The sequence below is a fragment of the Tachyglossus aculeatus genome, chromosome 11, assembly GCF_015852505.1.
Source record: "Tachyglossus aculeatus isolate mTacAcu1 chromosome 11, mTacAcu1.pri, whole genome shotgun sequence".
Taxonomy (NCBI): domain Eukaryota; kingdom Metazoa; phylum Chordata; class Mammalia; order Monotremata; family Tachyglossidae; genus Tachyglossus; species Tachyglossus aculeatus.
Genome location: NC_052076.1, coordinates 66,951,111 through 66,972,207, shown reverse-complemented (window position 1 = coordinate 66,972,207; position 21,097 = coordinate 66,951,111). Strand labels below are relative to the sequence as shown.

General features: G+C 44.5%; 1 protein-coding gene across 1 annotated transcript in view; it reads left to right on the top strand.

The window, feature by feature from the left end:
* Positions 1-5,927: 5,927 nt before the first annotated feature.
* Positions 5,928-21,097, top strand: part of ABCC12 (ATP binding cassette subfamily C member 12) — a 70,363-nt gene continuing 55,193 nt past the window's right edge. Inside the window, exons 1-7 of the mRNA XM_038753874.1 lie at positions 5,928-6,042; positions 8,539-8,780; positions 9,560-9,715; positions 14,042-14,189; positions 16,361-16,594; positions 17,650-17,823; positions 19,735-19,882. Of these exons, the coding sequence (XP_038609802.1) occupies positions 8,662-8,780; positions 9,560-9,715; positions 14,042-14,189; positions 16,361-16,594; positions 17,650-17,823; positions 19,735-19,882 (979 nt within the window). The 5' untranslated portion in view covers positions 5,928-6,042; positions 8,539-8,661. The remainder of the gene's footprint in view (positions 6,043-8,538; positions 8,781-9,559; positions 9,716-14,041; positions 14,190-16,360; positions 16,595-17,649; positions 17,824-19,734; positions 19,883-21,097) is intronic.

Below are 21,097 nucleotides of genomic sequence, written 5' to 3'. Positions count from 1 at the left end.
CTCCCTTTACAAACCAGGAGGAGTGTCAGTAAGTTTTTCAAATCTGATGATCAGCATCAAACAAGTGGGGGGGAAAGCAGAAAATTGATTTTATCCTGCTTCCCTGCAGATATCAACAAACAAAAAAAACCCCACATTGGCAAGACCCTGACCCACCCTGCTTCCTCCCTCAGGCTCCCCACTTCTTTATTACCAATGCTGTGAATGAGCCTTAGTGCCCTCAAGAAAGGGGAAAGTCAGTTTAATGAGCCCCTAGAACATGATTAACTTGGGGAATTAGCTCTCAACAGGAGGATTTATGTCCATAAAATAGGTTGAACTGGGAGAGATGAATCAAGGACAATGCCATGGTCACAGAATTGTGAGACAGGGAGGACGGGAGTTCACAGTGCGGGAAAGTTGCGGTGGGGAGCAAGGGTTAGGTGGGAAGATGAGGAGTTCTATTTTGGACATGATAAATTTGAGGTGTTGGCAGGATATCCAAGTAGAGATGTCCTGAAGGCAGAAGGAAACGTTCGACTGCAAAGAAAGAGAGAGGTCAGGGCTGGAGAGGTAGATATGGGAATCATCCTCCCAGAGATGGTAGCTGGAGTAATGGGAGCGAATGAGTTCTCCAAGGGAATGGGTGAAGGTGGAGAATAAAAGGGGACCCAGAACTGAGCTTTGAGGGATCCCACAGTTGGGGGATGGGAGGCAGAGAAGGACCCACGTCCTTGCCTTTGAGGTATTAATAAGCCTGTGTGTTTGTGTTAATGTGTATTATATTGAAGACGATTTTGGTGATGGTGAAATATCACCTTTGTCTATGCTTGCATCTGCAAAGCCAATGTCTTTCCCACTGAATACACAAATAGAAGAGAGCAGGCTCCTTTCTCTAGCTTTTCCCTTACAGGTTAGTAGTAATAGTAGTAGTAGCAGCAGTAATGGTAGTAGTTGTAGTAAATGTTTGTTAGAATACGAAGGAAGCAAAACACCCATTCTCCTCCATAACGGAGCTTACAAACTAATGGGAAAGATAGCCATACAAAACTATTTACAAAGAGTAACAGCAGGAGGAAGAATATAGATCAAGATAGGTAGAAGAGTGAATATGCCAGGTTGGAATATGAATGACTCCTTTCTAACTGGGACTGATCAGATGGCAAATGCTCACATGCTCAGCTGCTGCCTCCCACCAACTGAGTGAAAGATCAATCTCAGGCTGCCCACTTACACAGTTTCATGGTGGTTTTTGTTAAGTCTATACTATGCGCCAAGCACTGTACCAAACACTGGGATAGATACAAGATCATCAGGACACAAATAGGGATCGCACTCTATGTAGGAGGGAGAACAGGTATTGACTCTCCATTTTGCAGATGAAGAAACTGCGGCACAGAGAAGTTAAGTGACTTTCCCAAGGTCACACAGCATACAAGTGACAGAGCCAGGATTAGAACCTAGGTGCCTTGACTCTTAGGCTCATACTCTTTCCACTAGGCCACGCTTCTTCTCTGACTTAGCTTATGTTTACAGAAGAAAGAAGCAACCTGAGAAGCAACATGACCTAGTAGAGTACGTGCCTAGGAGTCAGAAGGTCATGGGTTCTAATCCTGGCTCTGCCACTTGTCTGATGTGTGAACTTGGGCATGTCACTTCACTTCTCAACACCTCAGTTCCCCCATCTGTAAAATGGGGATTGAGACTGTGAGCCCCACCTGGGACAGGGACTTTGTCCAACTCGATTTGCTCGTATTCACTCCAGCGCTTAGTACAGGCACATAGTAAGCGCTTAACAAATACCAACACTATTAATTATGACCAGCAGGATGGTGCTTGGTCGGTTTATTCAGTAGGGGTGCTCGGTTCTGTTAAGCCTCCCACGCCATTTGGTCCAGATCCCAGGTTTGCTTGCTGCATGTATTGCCAGCAAGGAAGGTGGGCAGAGTCTGGAGTCATGAAAGAGAAAATTTCTTTGAGACTTACTTTTTCAGCAGTGTACTGAGGCACTGCTGAACATGGTGGGTGCAGGTAGACCTAAGGCCTTGACTGAAAAGATGAACAGGAGAACAAATGAGCAAAGCATAGAAATAGCCTGGCCTAGTGGATATCATCAACATTCCCTCCTGTCCTGTTAAAGGGGCATTAATAATAATAATAATAATAATAATAATAATAATAATGGCATTTATTAAGCGCTTACTATGTGCAAAGCACTGTTCTAAGCGCTGGGAAGGTTACAAGGTGATGAGGTTGTCCCACGTGGGGCTCACAGTCTTAATCCCCATTTTACAGATGAGGTAACGGAGGCCCAGAGAAGTTAAGTGACTTGCCCAAATTTACACAGCTGACAAGTGGCGGAGCCGGGATTTGAACCCATGACTTCAGACTCCAAAGCCTGTGCTCTTTGCAATGAGCCACGTTGCATTAGCCACCACTCCCCTTTCAGCCCCCCAGCAGGGTCCCTCAGGACCTGAACCCTTGAACTGGAGCAAATTTCCAGTAAAATCCAGGCCACACTCCCCCTTCCACAATGTTACAAAGGTCCCATTTTCTCTAAACAGACTTCCCAGACTATCTGCCACTACACACTCCACGTACCCCAGAAATCTCTTAACAGTTCTGGGTGGCCCCATTAATCAGACCTGGGAGTCAGAAGATCAAGAATTCTAATTCCGACTTTGCCACGTCAGCTATATGACCTTGGGCAAGTCGCTTAACTTCTCCGGGCCTCGGTTATCTCATCTACAAAATGGGGATTTAGAGTGTTAGCCCCATGTCAAACAGGGACTGTGTCCAACCTGAATAACTTGCATCTTCCCCAGTGCTTAGAACAGTTCTTGGCACATAGTAAGCGTTTAACAAGTACCATAACCATTATTAATTATGATTACATAGTTTATAGAGCCATCCAGAACTGTTAAGAGATTACTGAGGTACGTGGAGGCCATAGTGGCAGATAGTCTGGGAAGTCTGTTTAGAGGAAATGGGCCCTCTATAACATTGCGGAAGGGGGAGTTTGGCCTGGATTTTACTGGAAATTTGCTCCAGAGATTGTAGTGGGGTTCAGGTCCTGAGGGATCTCGCTGGGGGGCTGAGAGTGGTGGCTAATGCCCCTTTAACAGGACAGGAGGGAATGTTGATGATCAGAGTGGGGATGGGAATGGCAGTTGAAAGGGGCAGTTGGAGAGGAAGGGGGCCGGGGGTCTTGGTTCTGGGAGGAGAGGACCTGAGAACAGAGGAGAGAGAGAGAAGGATCAAAAACACTCTCAAGCACTTCTTCTGTGTGAAGCTGACTTTCACCCATCACAAGCCTCTCCCGCCTTCCTTTCAACCTAGTTCCCTGGCCCGGGATTCCTCTCCAGGTAAGAATCTCTGAATTCATTCATTGTCATATTTATTACTTTTGGATGGTCACAGTCTCTCTGATAGGAGAAAAGGTCAGGGTTGTTTTTATTTGTATGAATTCTAGCAACAGTACCCTGGATGGTGATTCGTTTGGAGGACTAGGGCTCTAACGCGACTCCCTCCCTTCCGCCACCAACTTGGATCCTGGAATATCAAGGCTGTGATGAACGTAGCTGAGTCTGGCTGATTGCCTTCCCCCTCCCTCAAGCCAGCCACCTTTGCCACCTTGATCCCAATTCTTGCTACAACTATTACTTCCTAGCCCATTTATTGCCCCCCTGGCTCTGGCAGAATCTGTCCAGGGAAATTTGGCCAGGCAACTGACAATAGAGGCAGGGGCTGTATTATCACGTACCTTCTCCTGGAGCCTTTGAGCTTCAGATAGCCATGTGTCTGTCTCCTGTGGATTCTTCTCTGTCCTTAGTCTCCTTCACCTCTTTGTTGACTTCCACTCTGTTGATCACTCCCTTCTCCAGGAAATGCTACCCTACCTGGGTGTAACTGACATCTCTCTGGCCTCTTTTTTTTTTAATGGCATTTGTTAAGTGCTTACTCTATGACAGACACTGCACTAAGCTCTGGGGTAGATACAAGCAGATTAAGTTGGACACAGTACCTGTCCCATGTGGGGCTCACAATCTTAGTCCCCTTTTTCACATGAGGTAACTGAGGCACAGAAAAGTGAACTGACTTGCCCAAGGTCACTCAGCAGACAAGTGGCAGAACCGGGATTAGAACCCAGGTCCTTCTGATTCCCAGGCCCGTGCTCTATCCACTAGGCAATGCTTCATACCTTCCTACTTAGACTGTGAACTCCATGAGGTATTATTATTGATTATTTTGTGTCTACCCCGGTGCTTAGTATACTCCTTGACACACAGAGTTTAACAAATGCCACAATTACATAATCAAAGTAACTTACCCTAATTTAGGCCTTTTAAAGTTTGGGTTTAGAGAGCCAAGGCAGGGCTGCTGTGAGATTACTTCCTTCTTGGAGGTGGGTGGGGAGGGGTTCCTGGCTGTCGCTGCTCCCTGATGGAAGCTGAGAGGCTCTAAGCCCATCAGGCAGGGGAGAATGACATCAGCTCATTGTGGGCAGGAAATGTGTCTGTTTATTGTATTGTACTCTCCCAAGTTCATTCATTCATGTATTCACTCATTCATTCATATTTACTGAGCGCTTACTGTGTGCAGAGCACTGTACTAACCACTTGTAAAGTACAATTCAGCCACAGAGACAATCCCTACCCAACAACGGCCTCAAAGTCTAAAAAGAGGGAGACAGACAACAAAACAAAACAAAGCAAGTAAACAGGCCTCAACATCATCAATATAAATAGAATTATACATGTATACACATCATTAATAAAATAAATAGAATAATAAATATGTACATATATACACAAGTGCTGTGGGGTGAGGAGGGGGTAGAGCAGAGGGAGGGAGTCGGAGCGATGGGGAGGGGAGGAGTAGCGGAGGAAAAGGGGGCTCAGTCTGGGAAGGCCTCCAGGAGGAGGTGAGCTGTCAGTAGGGCTTTGAAGGGGGGAAGTGTGCTAGTTTGGCGGATGTGAGGAGGGAGGGCATTCCAGGCCAGAGGTAGGATGTGGGCCAGGGGTTGATGGCGGGACAGGAGAGAACGAGGCATAGTGAGAAGGTTAGCACCAGAGGAGCGGAGTGTGTGGTCTGGGCTGTAGAAGGAGAGAAGGGAGGTGAGGTAAGAGGGGGCAAGGTGACAGAGAGCCTATAGTGAGGAGTTTTTGCTTGATTCGAAGGTTGATAGGCAACCACTGGAGATTTTTGAGGCTGGGGGTTGACATGCCCAGAGCATTTCTGTAGAAAGATAATCCGGGCAGCAGAGTGAAGTATAGACTGAAGTGGGGAGAGACGGGAGGTTGGGAGATCAGAAAGGAGTTCGCCCTTCTGTGCCTCTTACCTCAACTGAAAAAGGGGATCAGAAAGAGCTTAGTACAGTGCTTTGCACACAGTAAGTGCTCAATAAATATGATTGAATGAATGTCAGGGATCCAAGGGCAGGTGTGGAGGTGGGACTAGTGGAACTTGACTTCGTCTGCCTAACGACAGGCTTGTGCCATGAGGTGAGGCCCTGAGCCAATTTAGGGCCCAAATGGAATTTTCTTCTGAAAAATGATGTCCCTTCACTATCCTTGCCCTGAGCAGAGCTCTCTAGACTGTGAGCTCACTGTGGGCAGGGAATGTGTCTGTTTATGTTTAGTCATGGGTTCTAATCCTGGCTCTGTCACTTGTCAGCTGTATGACTTTGGGCAAGTCACTTAACTTCTCTGTGCCTCAGTTACCTCATCTATAAAATGGGAATTAAGACTGTGAGCCCAACGTGGGACAACCTGATTACCTTGTATCCCCCCAGTACTTAGAACAGTGCTTGGCACATAGTAAGCGCTTAACAAATACCATTATTATTATTATTAGTAGTAATACAGTTATTTGCACACAGTAAGCGCTCAATAAATATGACTGAATGACCTAAGAAGCTTACTTTCTCTCTTTGGCTCAGAGGAAGCGCCCCGTGAGGGAGACTGAAAAGTTGGGCGAATGTGACATGGAAGGCTGCTAAACCTCCCCGCCTTAGAGAGGAACAAAAGCACTTAGAAGCAAGGCAAGACTGAGAGGAAAGAGGTAATAATAATAATAATAATAATGGCATTTATTAAGCACTTACTATGTGCAAAGCACTGTTCTAAGTGCTGGGGAGGTTACAAGGTGATCAGGTTGTCCCACGGGGGGCTCACAGTCCCCATTTTACAGATGAGGTAACTGAGGCCCAGAGAAGTTGTGACTTGCCCCAAATCACACAGCTGACAAGTGGCGGAGCTGGGATTTGAACCCATGACCTCTGACTCCAAAGCCCATGCTCTTTCCACTGAGTCACGCTACTTCTCTAATACAACTATTAATCTCTAGATACACCAAATGGCACGATTTCAGAGATACAACCAGCTTTCCCTATCTCCACCGAGGACAGAAGAAATGGACTAAATCTACAGCAAGAGGGACTCAGGTTAGACCTCAGGATCACTTGTATTCATCAAGTGCTTACCGTTCATTCATTCATTCAATTAATAGTATTTATTGAGCACTTACTCTGTGCAAAGAACTTATCTAAACACTTGGGCGAGTACAATATAACAATGAACCGACACATTCTCTGCACTCTGCTTGCAGTGTGCAGAATACTGTACTAAGCACTTAGTTCACAAAGGCAAACCAAAGGTGTTTGAAAGAGCAGTTGTGTCTGGAGTCAGGGTGTTGGGTGATGATGAGTCTTTCATCCTCAAGAAATTGAGAAGATAGTCCATTGGCTCAGCTTTTAGAGGAGCAGGACAAGTTTCTCTGGGCTGGCTCCTACTTATATTCACTCCCCCACCCATCCAGCTGGCTGGCAGCAAAAGATATTTTTGACATGAGACAGCTTCTCACTCCTGCCTTTTGGAAGAGTGACAGACTGGAGAGAGATGTTAGCCAAAGCTGTCACTTCAGGCTCCTTGATGAAACAGTTCCATTTTGGGGGCATTGCCAACTTTAGCAAGCATAGCTCTGTTTCCAGCGATCCAAAGCCTCCAGCTGTAATCCCAAGTAGGTAAGGAGAAAGGGCCTCGGTTTACAAACCAGAACCAATTTCTTATTGAGATTAGCACCTGACTAGGGCCCAAGACAGGTAAAACAGAAGGACTAGGGAAGAGGTGACGGTGATACCTAGAAAGGACTAATAAAGAAAAGAGGCTTACTGGCCCTGGGAAAGGTTTCTCCCCTCGAGTCTCCTATTTTGCACATCTCAGCATCACAATGGGGCCAAAATTGGTCAATGGTCAGCGAACTCTTGGGGTGACCTGCTAGAGTTGTTCCAGAAAACGAGCCAGGGATAGGATTCCCCACCAGGGACTTCACACCAAAGAAGCATCTGATGGGAACTTGTTGTCCCTATTTCCAAGCACAAACACAAACAATGTGGGGTTGGGGTGGCCTCTAATAGCACTAGAGATCTCCAGGCACCCCTTTGCTAAGCAACCAACAATATGTTGGGATGTAACAAGGTGGCATCCCAAGTTCACACACAAGGGTTACTTGTGGAGATCTGCAAAACCGAGAGTGTGTCATCAGGGGAACCCTTGACCCCCTTCCTCACCCAAGAAACATCACATTCCCCTCTCTGGTCCCTTTAACACAAGGGCCATTTCTTAGTTGTGGGACTGAGGGTAGGAGGTGAGGCAGAGAGAGCAGGGGGTTCAAAATAAAAACTCCAGACAGAAAAGACAGCTAGTGCTGTATCAATGGAGGATGGGACAGACCAGCTGAAATCTGGACTGTCCACCTTAAAACCAGGTGAATGACCACATTCAATGTAAGAGGATGGGAGAGTAAACAAGAGCAGTGTGGTCTAGTGGATACAGCCTGTGTCTGGAAGTCAGAAGGACCTGGGTTCTGAGCCCAGCTCTACCTTTTGTCTGCTGTGTGACTTGGGCAATTCGCTTCGCTTTTCTGTGCCTCAGTTACCTGATATATAAAAAAGGAGATTAAAACTGTGAGCCCCATGTGGGCTGGGGGCTGTCTCCAACCTGATTAGTTTGTATCTACCCCAGCGCTTAGTACAGTACTTGGAACATAGAAAGGACTTAACAAATACTATAAAAAAAAGAGCAAGGAAGAGTCCCAAATAAATGAATAAAAGGCTTCCTGGAGGAAATGAGCTCTTAGGTGGTATTTGAAGGGAAGCAGGGGTGCCAGGTGGACTTAGTACAGAAGATTATTACAAGTGCTAGGAAAAGTTAAAGAAGAGAAGGAAGGTCCAACTTTTAGAGGGGAAAAGAAGGCATATCCAGTTTCCACCTAAAAGCAATACAGCCTAGTGGAAAGATCATGGGCGCCAAATGACCTGGATTCTTATCCCAGCTCTGCTATTTGCCTGTGTAACCTTCTCTGTCCCTCAGTCTCCTCATCTGTAAAATGGAAATTAACTCCTATTCCCTGCTACTTAGGCTGTGAGCCCCAAGTGGGACTGGGGTTGCATCCGGCCTGATGATTTTGTATCCCCAGTGCTTAGTGTAGTACTTGGCTCATAATAAATACTTAATAAAGACCATTGTTATGAATTATTATTAATTATGTGTCAATCAGGAGGCTGCCCTGACTGAGAGGCCTGAAGGCCGAAATCAGGTGGAGCTGAGAGGGAGGTTTTCACTCCAGTTGGATCATTGACTGGAAGCAGGAAAGCGAGCCAGAGGCCCAGACACAGTCATCATGGTTGGCGCTGGGCCCTACCTGATCTCCGACCTGGACAGGAAGAGCCATCGGAGATCCTTCGCTGAGCGTTACGACTCTGGCTTAAAAACCCTGATCCCCTTGCGTCCCTGGGCCAAGTAAGTGCTACAGATTCCAGCTTCAAACCCAGAGGCTTTGGGAGCAGGTTTCTATTGAGATGGAGAACCAGAAGGGATGGATTGTCCACAGTGCCCACCCGGGAGACCGAAACTGGAGGTTTCAAACAACTGTTCAGTCATGAGGGTTGCGGCTGGGTGAATCTTTGCCAATGTCCTCCCTCCTCTTCTGTCCCCCTGCCCTCCCCCAGCCTGGGCATCGCCTCTCACATGTTGTTGGCTGATTACTGAGTCCCTACGGGCACAGCTTCTCACCAAGAATCAGACTTGAAAGATGCTGCCTTACTATAGGAAATGCCACTGGCTTGGAAACCTCATGCCAATTATCTAATTGTAAAAGTATTCTTGCTTCCTCCCCCTTGTTTTTTTCCTGACCTCGGGGAGCCCCGAGGTGAACGACATCTATGCCAGAGACCCGCTAGTCAAGGGGGCTGGCAGAGAACAGCGCCAGCGGCCTTGAGGGAGAAGCAGGTCTGTGACACTGGCTAAGGAACTGGCTTCTGACAGCTCCTGTGCTCCAGAGGGCAAATTGCCTCCTCCACAGGGTGACCTTTTCTTGTAATTCATTCATGACTGATGTGAGTTATTGTCTCCTTCACTCTAGAAAGAGGCCTGCTGGCCTCTGCATGAGAAGTTCTGGCCCCCAAATCCCCACGAGGTCATTATCCCTCCTTGATATCTGTGAGGTCAGGGTCGGAGGGGGTTCGGGTGGAGGGGCGGTGTCAAACATCAAACTCCTGTTGAAACCATTCTTGTTGCAGGTTTTCCTCCAATCCGGTGGATGATGCAGGGTTGCTCTCATTTGCAACATTTTCGTGGCTCACGCCTCTAATGATCAAGGGGTACAGAGGAACCCTAACTGGGGACACCTTGCCGCCGTTATCCCATCTTGACAGATCAGGCCCCAATGCAAGGAGGTTCGTGGAATCACTGCATTACTCCTGAAGTTATCCAGAGCTTCTTGTTAAAATGGCATTTATGATGTGGGTTCTGACTGGTACCGTCATCATCATCATCATCATCCTCATCAGAGGAATTTCTGAGCATGGCCTAGTGGAAAGAACATGCATCAGGGAGTCCGAGGACCTGGGTTCTAAGTCTGGCTGTGCCAATAGCTTGCTATCTGACCTGGGGCAAGTCACAAAGCTCCTCTGTGCCTCAGTTTCCTCAACTGAAAAATGGGGATTAAAAACTTGTTCTCCCTCCTGCTTCAGTGCTTAGGACAGTGCCATCGCTTAGAACAGTGCTTTGCACATAGTAAGTGCTTAATAAATGCCATTATTATTATTATTATTATTATACTGTGAGCCCCAAGTGGGACAGGGACTGGGTCCAATCTGATTAAATTGCATTCAATCCCAGTGTTTAGAACAGCTCTTGACATATAGTAATTGCTTAGCAAATACGACAATAGTAGCAATAATAAGCACTTACTGAGCGTGAAGTACTGTATTAAGGGCTTGGTAAACCCTCAGTCCAACAGAAGTAAGACACAGGGTCTCTGCTCTCCAGAAGTTAAATCTAATCAGGTAGATAAGCAAAGATTATATACAAATAGAGGTGAGAATATTGTGAGAAACACTGCTTCCTAATGGAAAGAGAATGGGCCTGAAAGTCAGAGGATCTGCGTTCTAATTCCGACTCTGCCACTTTCCTGCTCTGCCACTTTCCTGCTGTGTGACTTCGGGCAAATCACTTCAAATTTCTGTGCTTCAGTTTCCTCATCAATAGAATGGGGATTTCAATACCCACTCTCTCTCCCCTTTAGACTGTGAGTCTCATGTGGGCTGCAGACTATGTCTGAGCTGATTCAATTGCTCCTGCCCCAGCACAGTGCTTAATACATAGTAAAAGCTTAACAAATTCTGCAATAGTAAGAATAATAACTTGGTGGGGAGGGGCAGGAGGGAAATCAGGCAAGTGAGTATGGTCTGTTTCTTTCCCCTCAAATGTGGCCTTTGACCTGAGAAAACTCAATTTGTTCAACACACAAATAATGGAGTCCAAGCTAGATCTGGAGCCCCTGGAGCTCCTCTCCCAACCCTCTCTAACCGTGATTCTTAGTTCTTTCTCTGACTAGTACCTTCCTCTGCTGACTCCCAGGAAGTTGTCCTGAGAGCCCTTTTGCTCGCAGGCCAGAATGGCTTTGGTTTGTAGCAGGCTCCCTCCCATCTAGTCCACTTTCTAGATGGGTGGGCCTGCCAGCTGGCTTAGTTTGCGTGGAATGGGGTGCCTAGAAAAGAGCCAGGCACCCAGCAGGTGCTCAACAAATACTAATCGACAGTGATGATGATGATGATGATGATGTGACACCATTTGGAGACACGGCAGCCAGCTCCTGTCCACTTTTCCCTGAGGAGGAAGGTAACAGCTGCCTTGGGCTTGTGGCCCAATGCCTTCTCCGAGGCCCTGGGAGTGATTGATTTATTTACGACAATGAAAGGAAGAAAGGTTATCAGTCCCTGGAGAATAGTCTCCAGCTTCTGTAGCCATCTGAAACCACCAGGCTTCACCAAAAGTATCTTTGTAAGGAATTAAGGAAATTACAAAGTTCTGTTGCAGTCGCAGCTATTAAAACAAAGGACTCTGAAATCCAATTAGTTGCTTTTATAGAAACTACGTTTGAAGATATGGTTATTAACTGTTTGAAGATATGATTATTAAAAGGAGTTGACCTCTTAGCAAGTACAGCAGAATAGGACCTATACAGAAACCCTCATTATAGCATAGTGGAATACGTAGCAGCATGGCGTAGTGGATAGAGCATGGGCCCGGCAGTCAGAAGGTCATGGGTTCAAGTCCTGCCTCTGCCACATGTCTGCTGTGTGACCTTGGCCAAGCCACTTAACTTCTCAGTGCTTCAGTTACCTCAAACGTAAAAAATGGCAACTAGGTGTGTAAGCCCAATATAGGACAGGGACTATGTCCAAACTGATTAACTTGTACTAACCCAGCACTTAGAACAGTGCTTGGCAGATAGTAAGTGCTTGACAAGTACCATTATTATGGTTATTATTATTATCATTATTATTATAGGTGGATCAATCAATCAAAGGTGTTTACTGAGTGCTTATTGTATGCAGAAAACTATACTAAGCACTTGGAAGAGTTCAGTACAGTTGGTAGACAGGATCCGTGCCCACAAGGAGCTTACATTTTAGGTGTTATAAAATGTGGCCCTGGAGTTATATTTGGCTAACAGGTCCTATAAAGAGTAGCATTTTTATTTTGTTTTATTTTTTGCCAATTTAATAACCTCTTATTTATTTGGTTGGTCCTGACCATGCCTGGAAAATGAGGGAAATGAGGAGTTCTGTCCAAAATCTTTCCCACCCAAACTCTGTCCTGTCTGAATTTCCCTTCCATTTGGACAACACCCCATCCTCCCTGTCTCACGAGCCCATAACCTTGACATTATCCTCTACTCATTTCTCTCATTCAACCGCAAAATCAATCTGTCAACAAATCCTGTTGGTTCAACCTTCACAACATGTCCAAAATCTGCCCTTTTCTCTCCATCCAAACTGCTACCACACTGATCCAAGCACTTATATTCCACTTTGACTACTGCATCTGCCTCCTCGTTTCTCCCCACTCTAGTCCACTCTTCACTCCACTGCCTGAGTCATTTTTCTTAAAAAATGTTCAATCCACTTCTCCCCACTCCTCAAGAACCTCCAGTAGCTGCCCATCCACCTATGCAACAAACACATTCCTTTCCTATTAGTTTAAGGCACTTAATCAGCTCTCCCCCTCCTAGCTTACCTTGCTGATTTCCTACTACAAAGCTGTCCACGCATTCTGCTCCTCTAATGCCATCCTAATTGTTATACCTCAAACTCATCTAGCTCCCTGCTGACCCCTTCCTCGTGCCCTGCCTCTAGCCTGGAACTCCCTCCCCTTTCATATCTGACAGACCACCATCTCTACCCACCTTCAAAGCCCTCCTACACTCTCTTCTCCTTCAAGAGGCCTCCCCCAACTAATCCCTCATTTCATCTACTTGCTATCTGTTCTGCAACAACTATGCTCTTGGAGCTGTACCTCTTAAGCACTTGCTCTTCGCCACATCCTCAGTCCCATAGCATTTATGTTCATATCTGTAAATTATTTTAATGTCTTTCACTCTAGATTGTAAACTCCCTGTGGGCAGGGAAAGTCTACCAACTTTGTTGTTCTCTCCCAAATGCAGACAGCACTCTGCACAAAGTAATCGCTCAATAAATACAATTGATTGCTTGATTGAAGAGGTTCCAGAAACCTGCTTTGTTCTGATGAGGCAGGTCTGTGGTTTCCAGAAATTTGAGCTGTTTATCCATGGAGGTGGCTGTGACTCTAGAAAGTGCTGCCTGGCCAGGTGAAGGATTCAGGAGTCAATGACAGGAGGAAATAACATAATTTTACCTCTGAACTTTTCCTTAATTGCTGCTGATATTTTATGCCTTTACATTTGTGTTCCTGTTACTTTTATCTGGGTCCTGAGGTGATTCAAACCAGAGTATTTTCCAAAAATGAATACGTCATAAGCAAAGGGACTATGAAGAAACGTATGTCGGCCAGTAGCCTCTGGAGCTATTATTCCATTTTAGAAGAAATGATTTACGTAATGTCAAGTAAACACTCCATCATGCCTGGCACTGTGGGCAGGGAACATGCCTACCAACTCTCTTATACTGTACTCTCCCAAGAGTGTGCTCTGCACACAGTAACTACTCAGTAAACATGATTGATTGATTAATAGATAATTTGAGTCTCCCCAGACCTCACTGGGTAGTTCCAACCTACCCACACCTGTTATCCGAACAGTGGTAAGAAGCAACATTACTGATCTGAACACGGTTAATCCTGCTACACCAAGGACCAGAAGAATATTATGTTAGTGTATTTTAGCCACATATCTATCACTTGTTCTCCCAAATTTCTATAGCTTCAGTTCATGAGGAGCAAGCCTCTTTTACGTGCCATACACTAGATTGGCCTGGGTCGAGTTTCAACCATGTGTATGTCTTTCCAACTCCATGTATACGCATGCAAAGGATCTCGCCATCTGTAGCATCACGTTTTATATGAATAACAAGCATCCCCCTCTCTCTGCTCCATCTCTCCCTTGCTCGCTCTCTCCATATATATGGAAAACATTTTACCTCACAGCAGCTGGTCCCTGAAATGTGAGGATTAGTAGAAATGCTTCTATGAAACTGGTGACCGGAAAAACCCAAGCATTTTTTTTTTCTCTCAAACAGATTTCGTTTTCTTTGGGAAGAAGAGATAGCAAGGGTAGGCCCAGAGAAAGCTTCTGTACGAAGAGTGGTTTGGAGATTCCAGAAGACCCGAATCCTGATGGATATAGTGGCCAACTTCATTTGCATAATTATGGCTGCTATCGGGCCGGTGAGTGGGTCAGGAGACCCTCCTGAAACCTCATCAATGTCTATATTTTACCTGGGAAATATGGCCCAAATTCTGAGTTCCTCTTTTTACATAGCTATTGTTTATGTTCCTCTGAGAAGCATTGTCATTTAGCAAAGCTTAGGTGAGAATGGCAGTGAACAAGCGGTTTGAACTGGGCTATTGCCACAGTAAGGGCTCAATAATTTCCACTGATTGAAAGAACCTTAAACTAAGCTGAGGAGACCACCTTTGCAGGCCTCTAGCAGAGGTTTCTGTTGTGGTTGGGGCAAACAGAAGGAGCAAAATCTGTGACCAGGCCTTAGGGTCGATGGGGTACGGCTTCATGGGGTCGTACCCACGTCAGTCAGTCAGTCAATCATATTTACTGAGTGCTTACTGTGTATAGAGTACTGTACTAAGCGCTTGGGAAAGTACAATATAAAAATATAATGGACACATTCCCTGCCCACAATGAGGTTACAGGCTAGAGGGGGAGACATACATTATTATAAATAAATTACAGATATGTACATAAGTGTTATGGGGTTGGGAGGGGTGATGAAGAAAGGGAGAAAGTCAGGGCGATGCATAAGGGAGTGGTAGAAGAGGAAAGGAAAGCTTAGTAAGGGAAGGACTCTTGGAGGAGATGGGCCTTCAATAAGGTTTTGAAGCAGGAGAGAGCCAGACGACAAAGCTGCCTCAGGCTCCACGCCCCTGCCTCTGCAACTTGAGACCCGCCAAGAACTAGCACTGCTCAGAAGCTGGGGAAGATAATAATAAAAACAATAATAATAACAACAATAATAATTAATAACAATAATAATAATAATAATAATAACACAGCCCTCAAAGACCCAGCTGGGGCTGGAGGGCCTTGGTGTACTATGGAGGCAGCAGCTGCAGTATGTATATGTTATATGTAGCCAATTTGTACTTCCCAAGTGCTTAGTACAGTGCTCTGCACATAGTAAGCGCTCAATAAATACGATTGATGATGATGATGATGCAGTAGATTGGCTCCAAGGCTGAGGTAGCCATTGCACTGCTTCTGTTTCCTCAGCTTGGCAAAGCCGTGGGGAAGTGGCACTGTGTATTATCCCCTTTCCTGGCCCAGCATGAGGCTACTGCATTCTGAGGCTAGCTGGGCCCATGATGGTCTGCCTAGTCAAACGCTTCACCGTGAAGAGCAAGCTCTCACTCCACCTGTAAAAAATGGGGACTAAGAGTGTGAGCCCAGTGTGAAACAGGGACTCTATCCAGCCTGATTAACTTGCACTACCCCAATACTTAGAACAGTGATTTTGTTGTCTTCACCTGAATGATGTTGCAAAGTAGGGGTAGAAAATTGGCTCTGGAAAATTATAGAGCTCCCTTCATTGGGAAAGGTATAAGAGAAACTCAGTATTCAATTTATAGATTTTTCTATGGACTTCTAGGTGACTTTATGAAAAAATGACTGCCAGGACCAACATCAGAGTCAACATTACTGATTGGCCACCTTCTGTGCCTTTCCTGTCAAGAAACGTACATCTTATAGTGAGAGTAGATGGTAAATTGATGGCTATACAATTGTTATATGAGAAGAGACACATAAATATTAGCAATAAGATAATAGAACCCTAACAAATACGCAGGGAATGCTGAGGTGGCTGATGGGAAAGTGATGACCAAGACGGTGTAAGGTTTAATCAGAGAAAGCTTTCTGGGGGCGGTTGCTCTTAAAGTAGACTTTGAAGGATGTAGAGATAAGGTTTGGTGAAACTGAGGCAGAAGGGGGTTCCGGGCAAAGAGAAAGGAGTGAGCAATGTGTCAGAGATGGGAGAGTAAGAACAATGGACTGAAGAACTAGAAGAAATGAGTACTACCAGCTGTTGATAATCTAAGGAGGCAAAGAGTGGTAGGGATAAAACAAAATGTGGGAGGCAGCCTAAAGCCCTAACGTGGCCCCAGGACCAACCCGTTTTAGGATCTAATAGAGGAAAGGAGGGAACCCCAGATCCACAAAGCTACTACTACGAGTAAGGAGCACCAGTCCTTATAAGCAGGTTTTAAATAGCCTTTCACAAAAAGAAGGCGTTATACAAGAGTTTAGCACAAGAGTGTTGATCATTGGTAGTGATAAACATTCTAGCCCTGGAGTGTACCAAAATTTATTTTGTGCTATTTTGCAGACTGTTCTGCTTCACAAAATCCTGGAGCACACCGAGAAGAGATCCAGCAACCTCCTCATTGGAATCAGCCTGTGCGTTGCGCTTTTTCTCACCGAACTCACCAAAGTCGTATTCTGGGCACTGGCTTGGGCTATCAACTACCGCACAGCGATCAGGTTGAGAGTTGCCATCTCTACAGTGGTGTTTGAAAATCTGGTGTCATCTAAGGCTCTGACACACGTCTCCGTGGGTGAGGTGAGCTGGAAACCTAATTATCATTAGAACTTCACACACTCAACCTGGGCTGGCAGTCACCATTTTTGTTCGACGTGAAACTGTAAGCTCATTATGGACAGGGAATGTGCCTGCTAATTCTGTTGCATTACACTCTCTCAAGCTCTTAGAACAATGTTCTGCATTCATTCATTCATTCAATTATATTTATTGAGCGCTTACTGTGTGCAGAGCACTGTATTAAGTGCTTGGGAAGTACAAGTTGGTGACAGATAGAGACAATCCCTACACAACAACAAACTCACGATCTAGAAGGGGGAGACAGACAACAAAACGAAACAAGTAGACAGGCATCAACACCATTAAAATAGATAAACAGAATTATAGATCTGATCTAAGGTTATGCTAACTCTTGGCTGTTTTTGTTTCAGGTTATCAATATTTTGTCAAGTGCTAAGTGCTCAATAAATACCACTGATGAGTTGACTAATTGATCGCAATGAAGTTAAACACAATCTTTCCCCTTCCTTTCTTTGCTCAGTGAAAATCCTTGGTAAAGAGAATGTGGATTTCATTCATTCATTCAATCTTATTTATTGAGTGCTTACTGCGTACAGAGCATTAATAATAATAATAATGACATTTATTAAGCACTTACTACGTGCAAAGCACTGTTCTAAGCGCTGGGGAGGATACAAGGTGATCAGGTTGTCCCACATGGGGCTCACAGATGAGGGAACTGAGGCACAGAGAAGTTAAGTGACTCGCCCGAAGTCACACAGCTGACAAGTGGCGGAGCCGGAATTTGAACCCGTTACCTCTGAATCCAAAGCCCGTGCTCTTTCCACTGAGCCACGCTGCGTCCCATTGTCCATTAGCATTGTACTAAGCACTTGGAAAGTACAGTTCGGCAACAGATAGAGACAATCCCTACACAACAACAAACTCATGATCTAGAAGGGGGAGACAGACAACAAAACAAAACAAGTAGACAGGTGTCAATACCACTAAAACAGATAAATAGAATTATAGATCTGATCTAAGGTTATGCTAACCCTTGGCTGTTTTTGTTTCAGGTTATCAATATTTTGTCAAGTGACGGCTATTCCCTATTCGAAGCAGCCTTATTTTGCCCCTTGCCAGCCACTGTTCCTATCCTCATAATGGCTTGCTCTGTGTACTCCTGTGCCATTTTGGGTTCTACAGCTCTCATTGGGACATTTGTGTATGTGGCATTCATTCCCGTTCAGGTAAAAGGATCAATTGCCCTCTTAATTTGTTGTCGTATCAGTCAACTGAACAAATAAAACATATTGGAACATTTCATTTTTGGGGAAAGCCCTGGCTCTTTTCCCCTTCCACCCCAGAAAGGTCAACCCATCCTCTCATCCCACCCATTTCCCTTCTCATAGAAGCAGCATGGTGTAGTGGATTGAACACGGGGCTGGGTGTCAGGAGGTCATGGGTTCTAATCCCAGATCAGCCACTTGTCTGCTGTGTGACCTTGGGAAAGTCATTTCACTTCTCTGAGCCTCAGTTACCTCATCTGTAAAATAGGATTGATACTGTGAGTCCCTCGTGGTACAAGGGACTGTGTCTAACCCACCTTATATCCACCCCATTGCTCAGTACATAGCCTGGCAAATAGTAAAAGCTTAACAAATACCATAATTATTATTATTGCTATTGACAATGAATTGTGAACTCCTAAAAAGAGCAGGCTTGGTGAGCTGTACGGAGCATGTTGAGCTGCGTGACAATATATATTTTTTTTCTGCCACATCATCATCATCATCATCAATCGTATTTATTGAGCATTTACTATGTGCAGAGCACTGTACTAAGCACTTGGGAAGTACAAATTACATGTTTCAGGAAACTCCTGAAAGTAGACCATTAAGGTTTTATCCAAATTATTCTCACGTCTGTTTCACAAAGCCTCCTGTACAGCATCACCTCAAAATCAATGAAGCCACTTGGTCTTAGCATCCTTTCTGTAGATCATCAGGTGAGACTGAATTGATTAAGGAAGTCTGGCCTCTGTGACTACAAACTTATTATTATATTTTGATAAGTGCTTACTATATGCCCAGCACTGTACCAAGGGCTGGGATAGGTACAAGATAATCAGATCAACATGTAAAAAATTTTGCATGTTTATTGCTGAACCCATGAAGTGCATTATATTTTCCAAATAGAAAATCTAATAAAAATTAAAACACATTAAAGGGGCTCTCTGGGCCTTCTTAGAAAAACAGAAGAACAATCCAGCCTCAAGCTCAACCAAGACACCAGCTCTGAAGACAAGAGTTATTGCTCTAGACTGTAAGCTTATCTCCAGACTGTAAGCTCTTCGTGGGCAGGGAATGCGTCTATTGTTGCAGAGTACTCACCCAAGTGCTTAATACAGTGCTTTGCACACAGTAAGTGCTCAATAAATATGATTGAATATTGAATAGCAATAGCAAAAGTCATAATCACCAAATGATTACCAATGAAGTTATTGATATTGATCTGTCGAGGCCAGAAAGGATACAAGCACATCTCCACCACTTGTCTGCTCTGTGATCTTGGGCAAATCACTTAACTTCTCTGTGCCTCAGATAACTCATCTGTGAAATGGGGATTAAGTCTGTGAGCCCCACGTGGGATAACCTGATCACCTTGTATCTTCCCTAGCTCTTAGAACAGTGCTTTGCACATAGTAAGCATAGTAACAAATGCCATCATCATTAATATTATTATTCCATGTAGGACAGGGACTATTTTCAATCTGATTAGATTGTATCTACCCCAGCGATTAGTACAATGCCCGGTACATAATAAGTGCCTACAAATACCATAAAAAAGTAACAAGGAGGCTGTAAGAAACAGGCTTTGGGGCCCACAGACATCCTCAAATTCCAAGAGACGAGTCAAAGAAAGTGCTGGAGGAGGCAATCCTCAGGAAGGTGGCCATTCTGAACTTGGTTCTGAGTGTGTAGTTTGTGTAATTAGTTTTTCATTCTCAGCTGCCTGGACATGGTTCCCAGAAACCCTTTTTGCCAAAACATCGGGAAGGGGTCTGTTCCCTACAATGGGCTATTTTGGTTGTATTCTAGTTACCATTAAGGGTCTGTCTTAGGAGGAGACATTTTCATCATTTTCCATCTTTACTGCAGATGTTTATGGCCAAGCTGAATTCGGGCTTTCGGAGATCTGCCATTTCTGTGACTGACAGACGAGTGCAAATCATGAATGAGATTTTAACCTGCATCAAGCTGATTAAAATGTACGCTTGGGAAGAGTCTTTCACTCAGACCATCCAAGGTGGGGAAAGCTGATCTTGTAGCTATCAATCAGTGGTAGTTATTGAGAATCTACGAGGCTCAGACACTGTGCTAAGCATTTGGGAGAGTACCAGTATCCTCAAGGAGTTTTCAATTTAATGGGGGAGGCGGACAAAAATTATCCACCAATAATGAAAGCAGAAGGAAGGAAACAGCAGAAAATAGGCTACAGCAGGCCATGAGGTATGGGTTCTATTTTTAGATTTTGATAGCTTTCTATTATCTATCTATCCATTGATCCATATACTATATAGATGCTCTAGGATATTATAGCATTGTATAGCAGAGTGGCCTAGTAGGAAATGCACAGGCCTGGGAATCAGAGGACCTGGATTTTAATCTCAGCTCTGCCACATGCCTGCTGTGTGACTTTGGGCAAGTCACTTAACTTCTCTGTGCCTCAGTTACCTCATCTGTAAAAGGGGGATTAAGACTGTGAGCCCCACATGGGACAACCTGATTACCTTGATTACCCTAGTGCTTAGACCAGTGCTTGGCACTTAGTAAGCGCTTAGCAAATACCATCACCATTATTATTATCTTGAAAATATCTGAATGCTTAGGACATTGTTTAGCACACAGTAAATACTTCACAAATACTATTATTACTATAGGGCACACTCCAAATATGATTTCAATTAGACATTTCCTTAGACTATAGCATCCTGAAGTAGCTGACCAACCTAGAGGCCTTTTACCCAATATAAATAGAATGTATTTACATACAGGTCTCCCAAAATATGGGGATTACATGTTAAGAAAAAAAATTAATTTTGGCATTTACACTGTGGTCTTGCACACAACATTTTCTTTTGACACCATGTTATGATGAGCCCACTGTTGGGTAGGGACCGTCTCTATATGTTGCCAACTTGTACTTCCCAAGTGCTTAGTACAGTGCTCTGCACACAGTAAGCGCTCAATAAATACGATTGAATGAATGAATGTACCCAGACAGACATGCATTGTTGGAAGAATGTTCCCTAATTTTAGGGCAAAACCTAGAGCAAAGCCATGTACTGGTAGAACTAAATGTACAACACTCCTGTACATTATTTTCAGAGTCTTTGAACACTAATGGAATGGTGTCCTCAGTTGGAATAACCATAAATGAAAGTTTTTTGTAATAAAAAAAGAAAATTAAATGTTTAAATCTGATTTAAATGTAAATCTACTTGGAGGGACATTTACATAA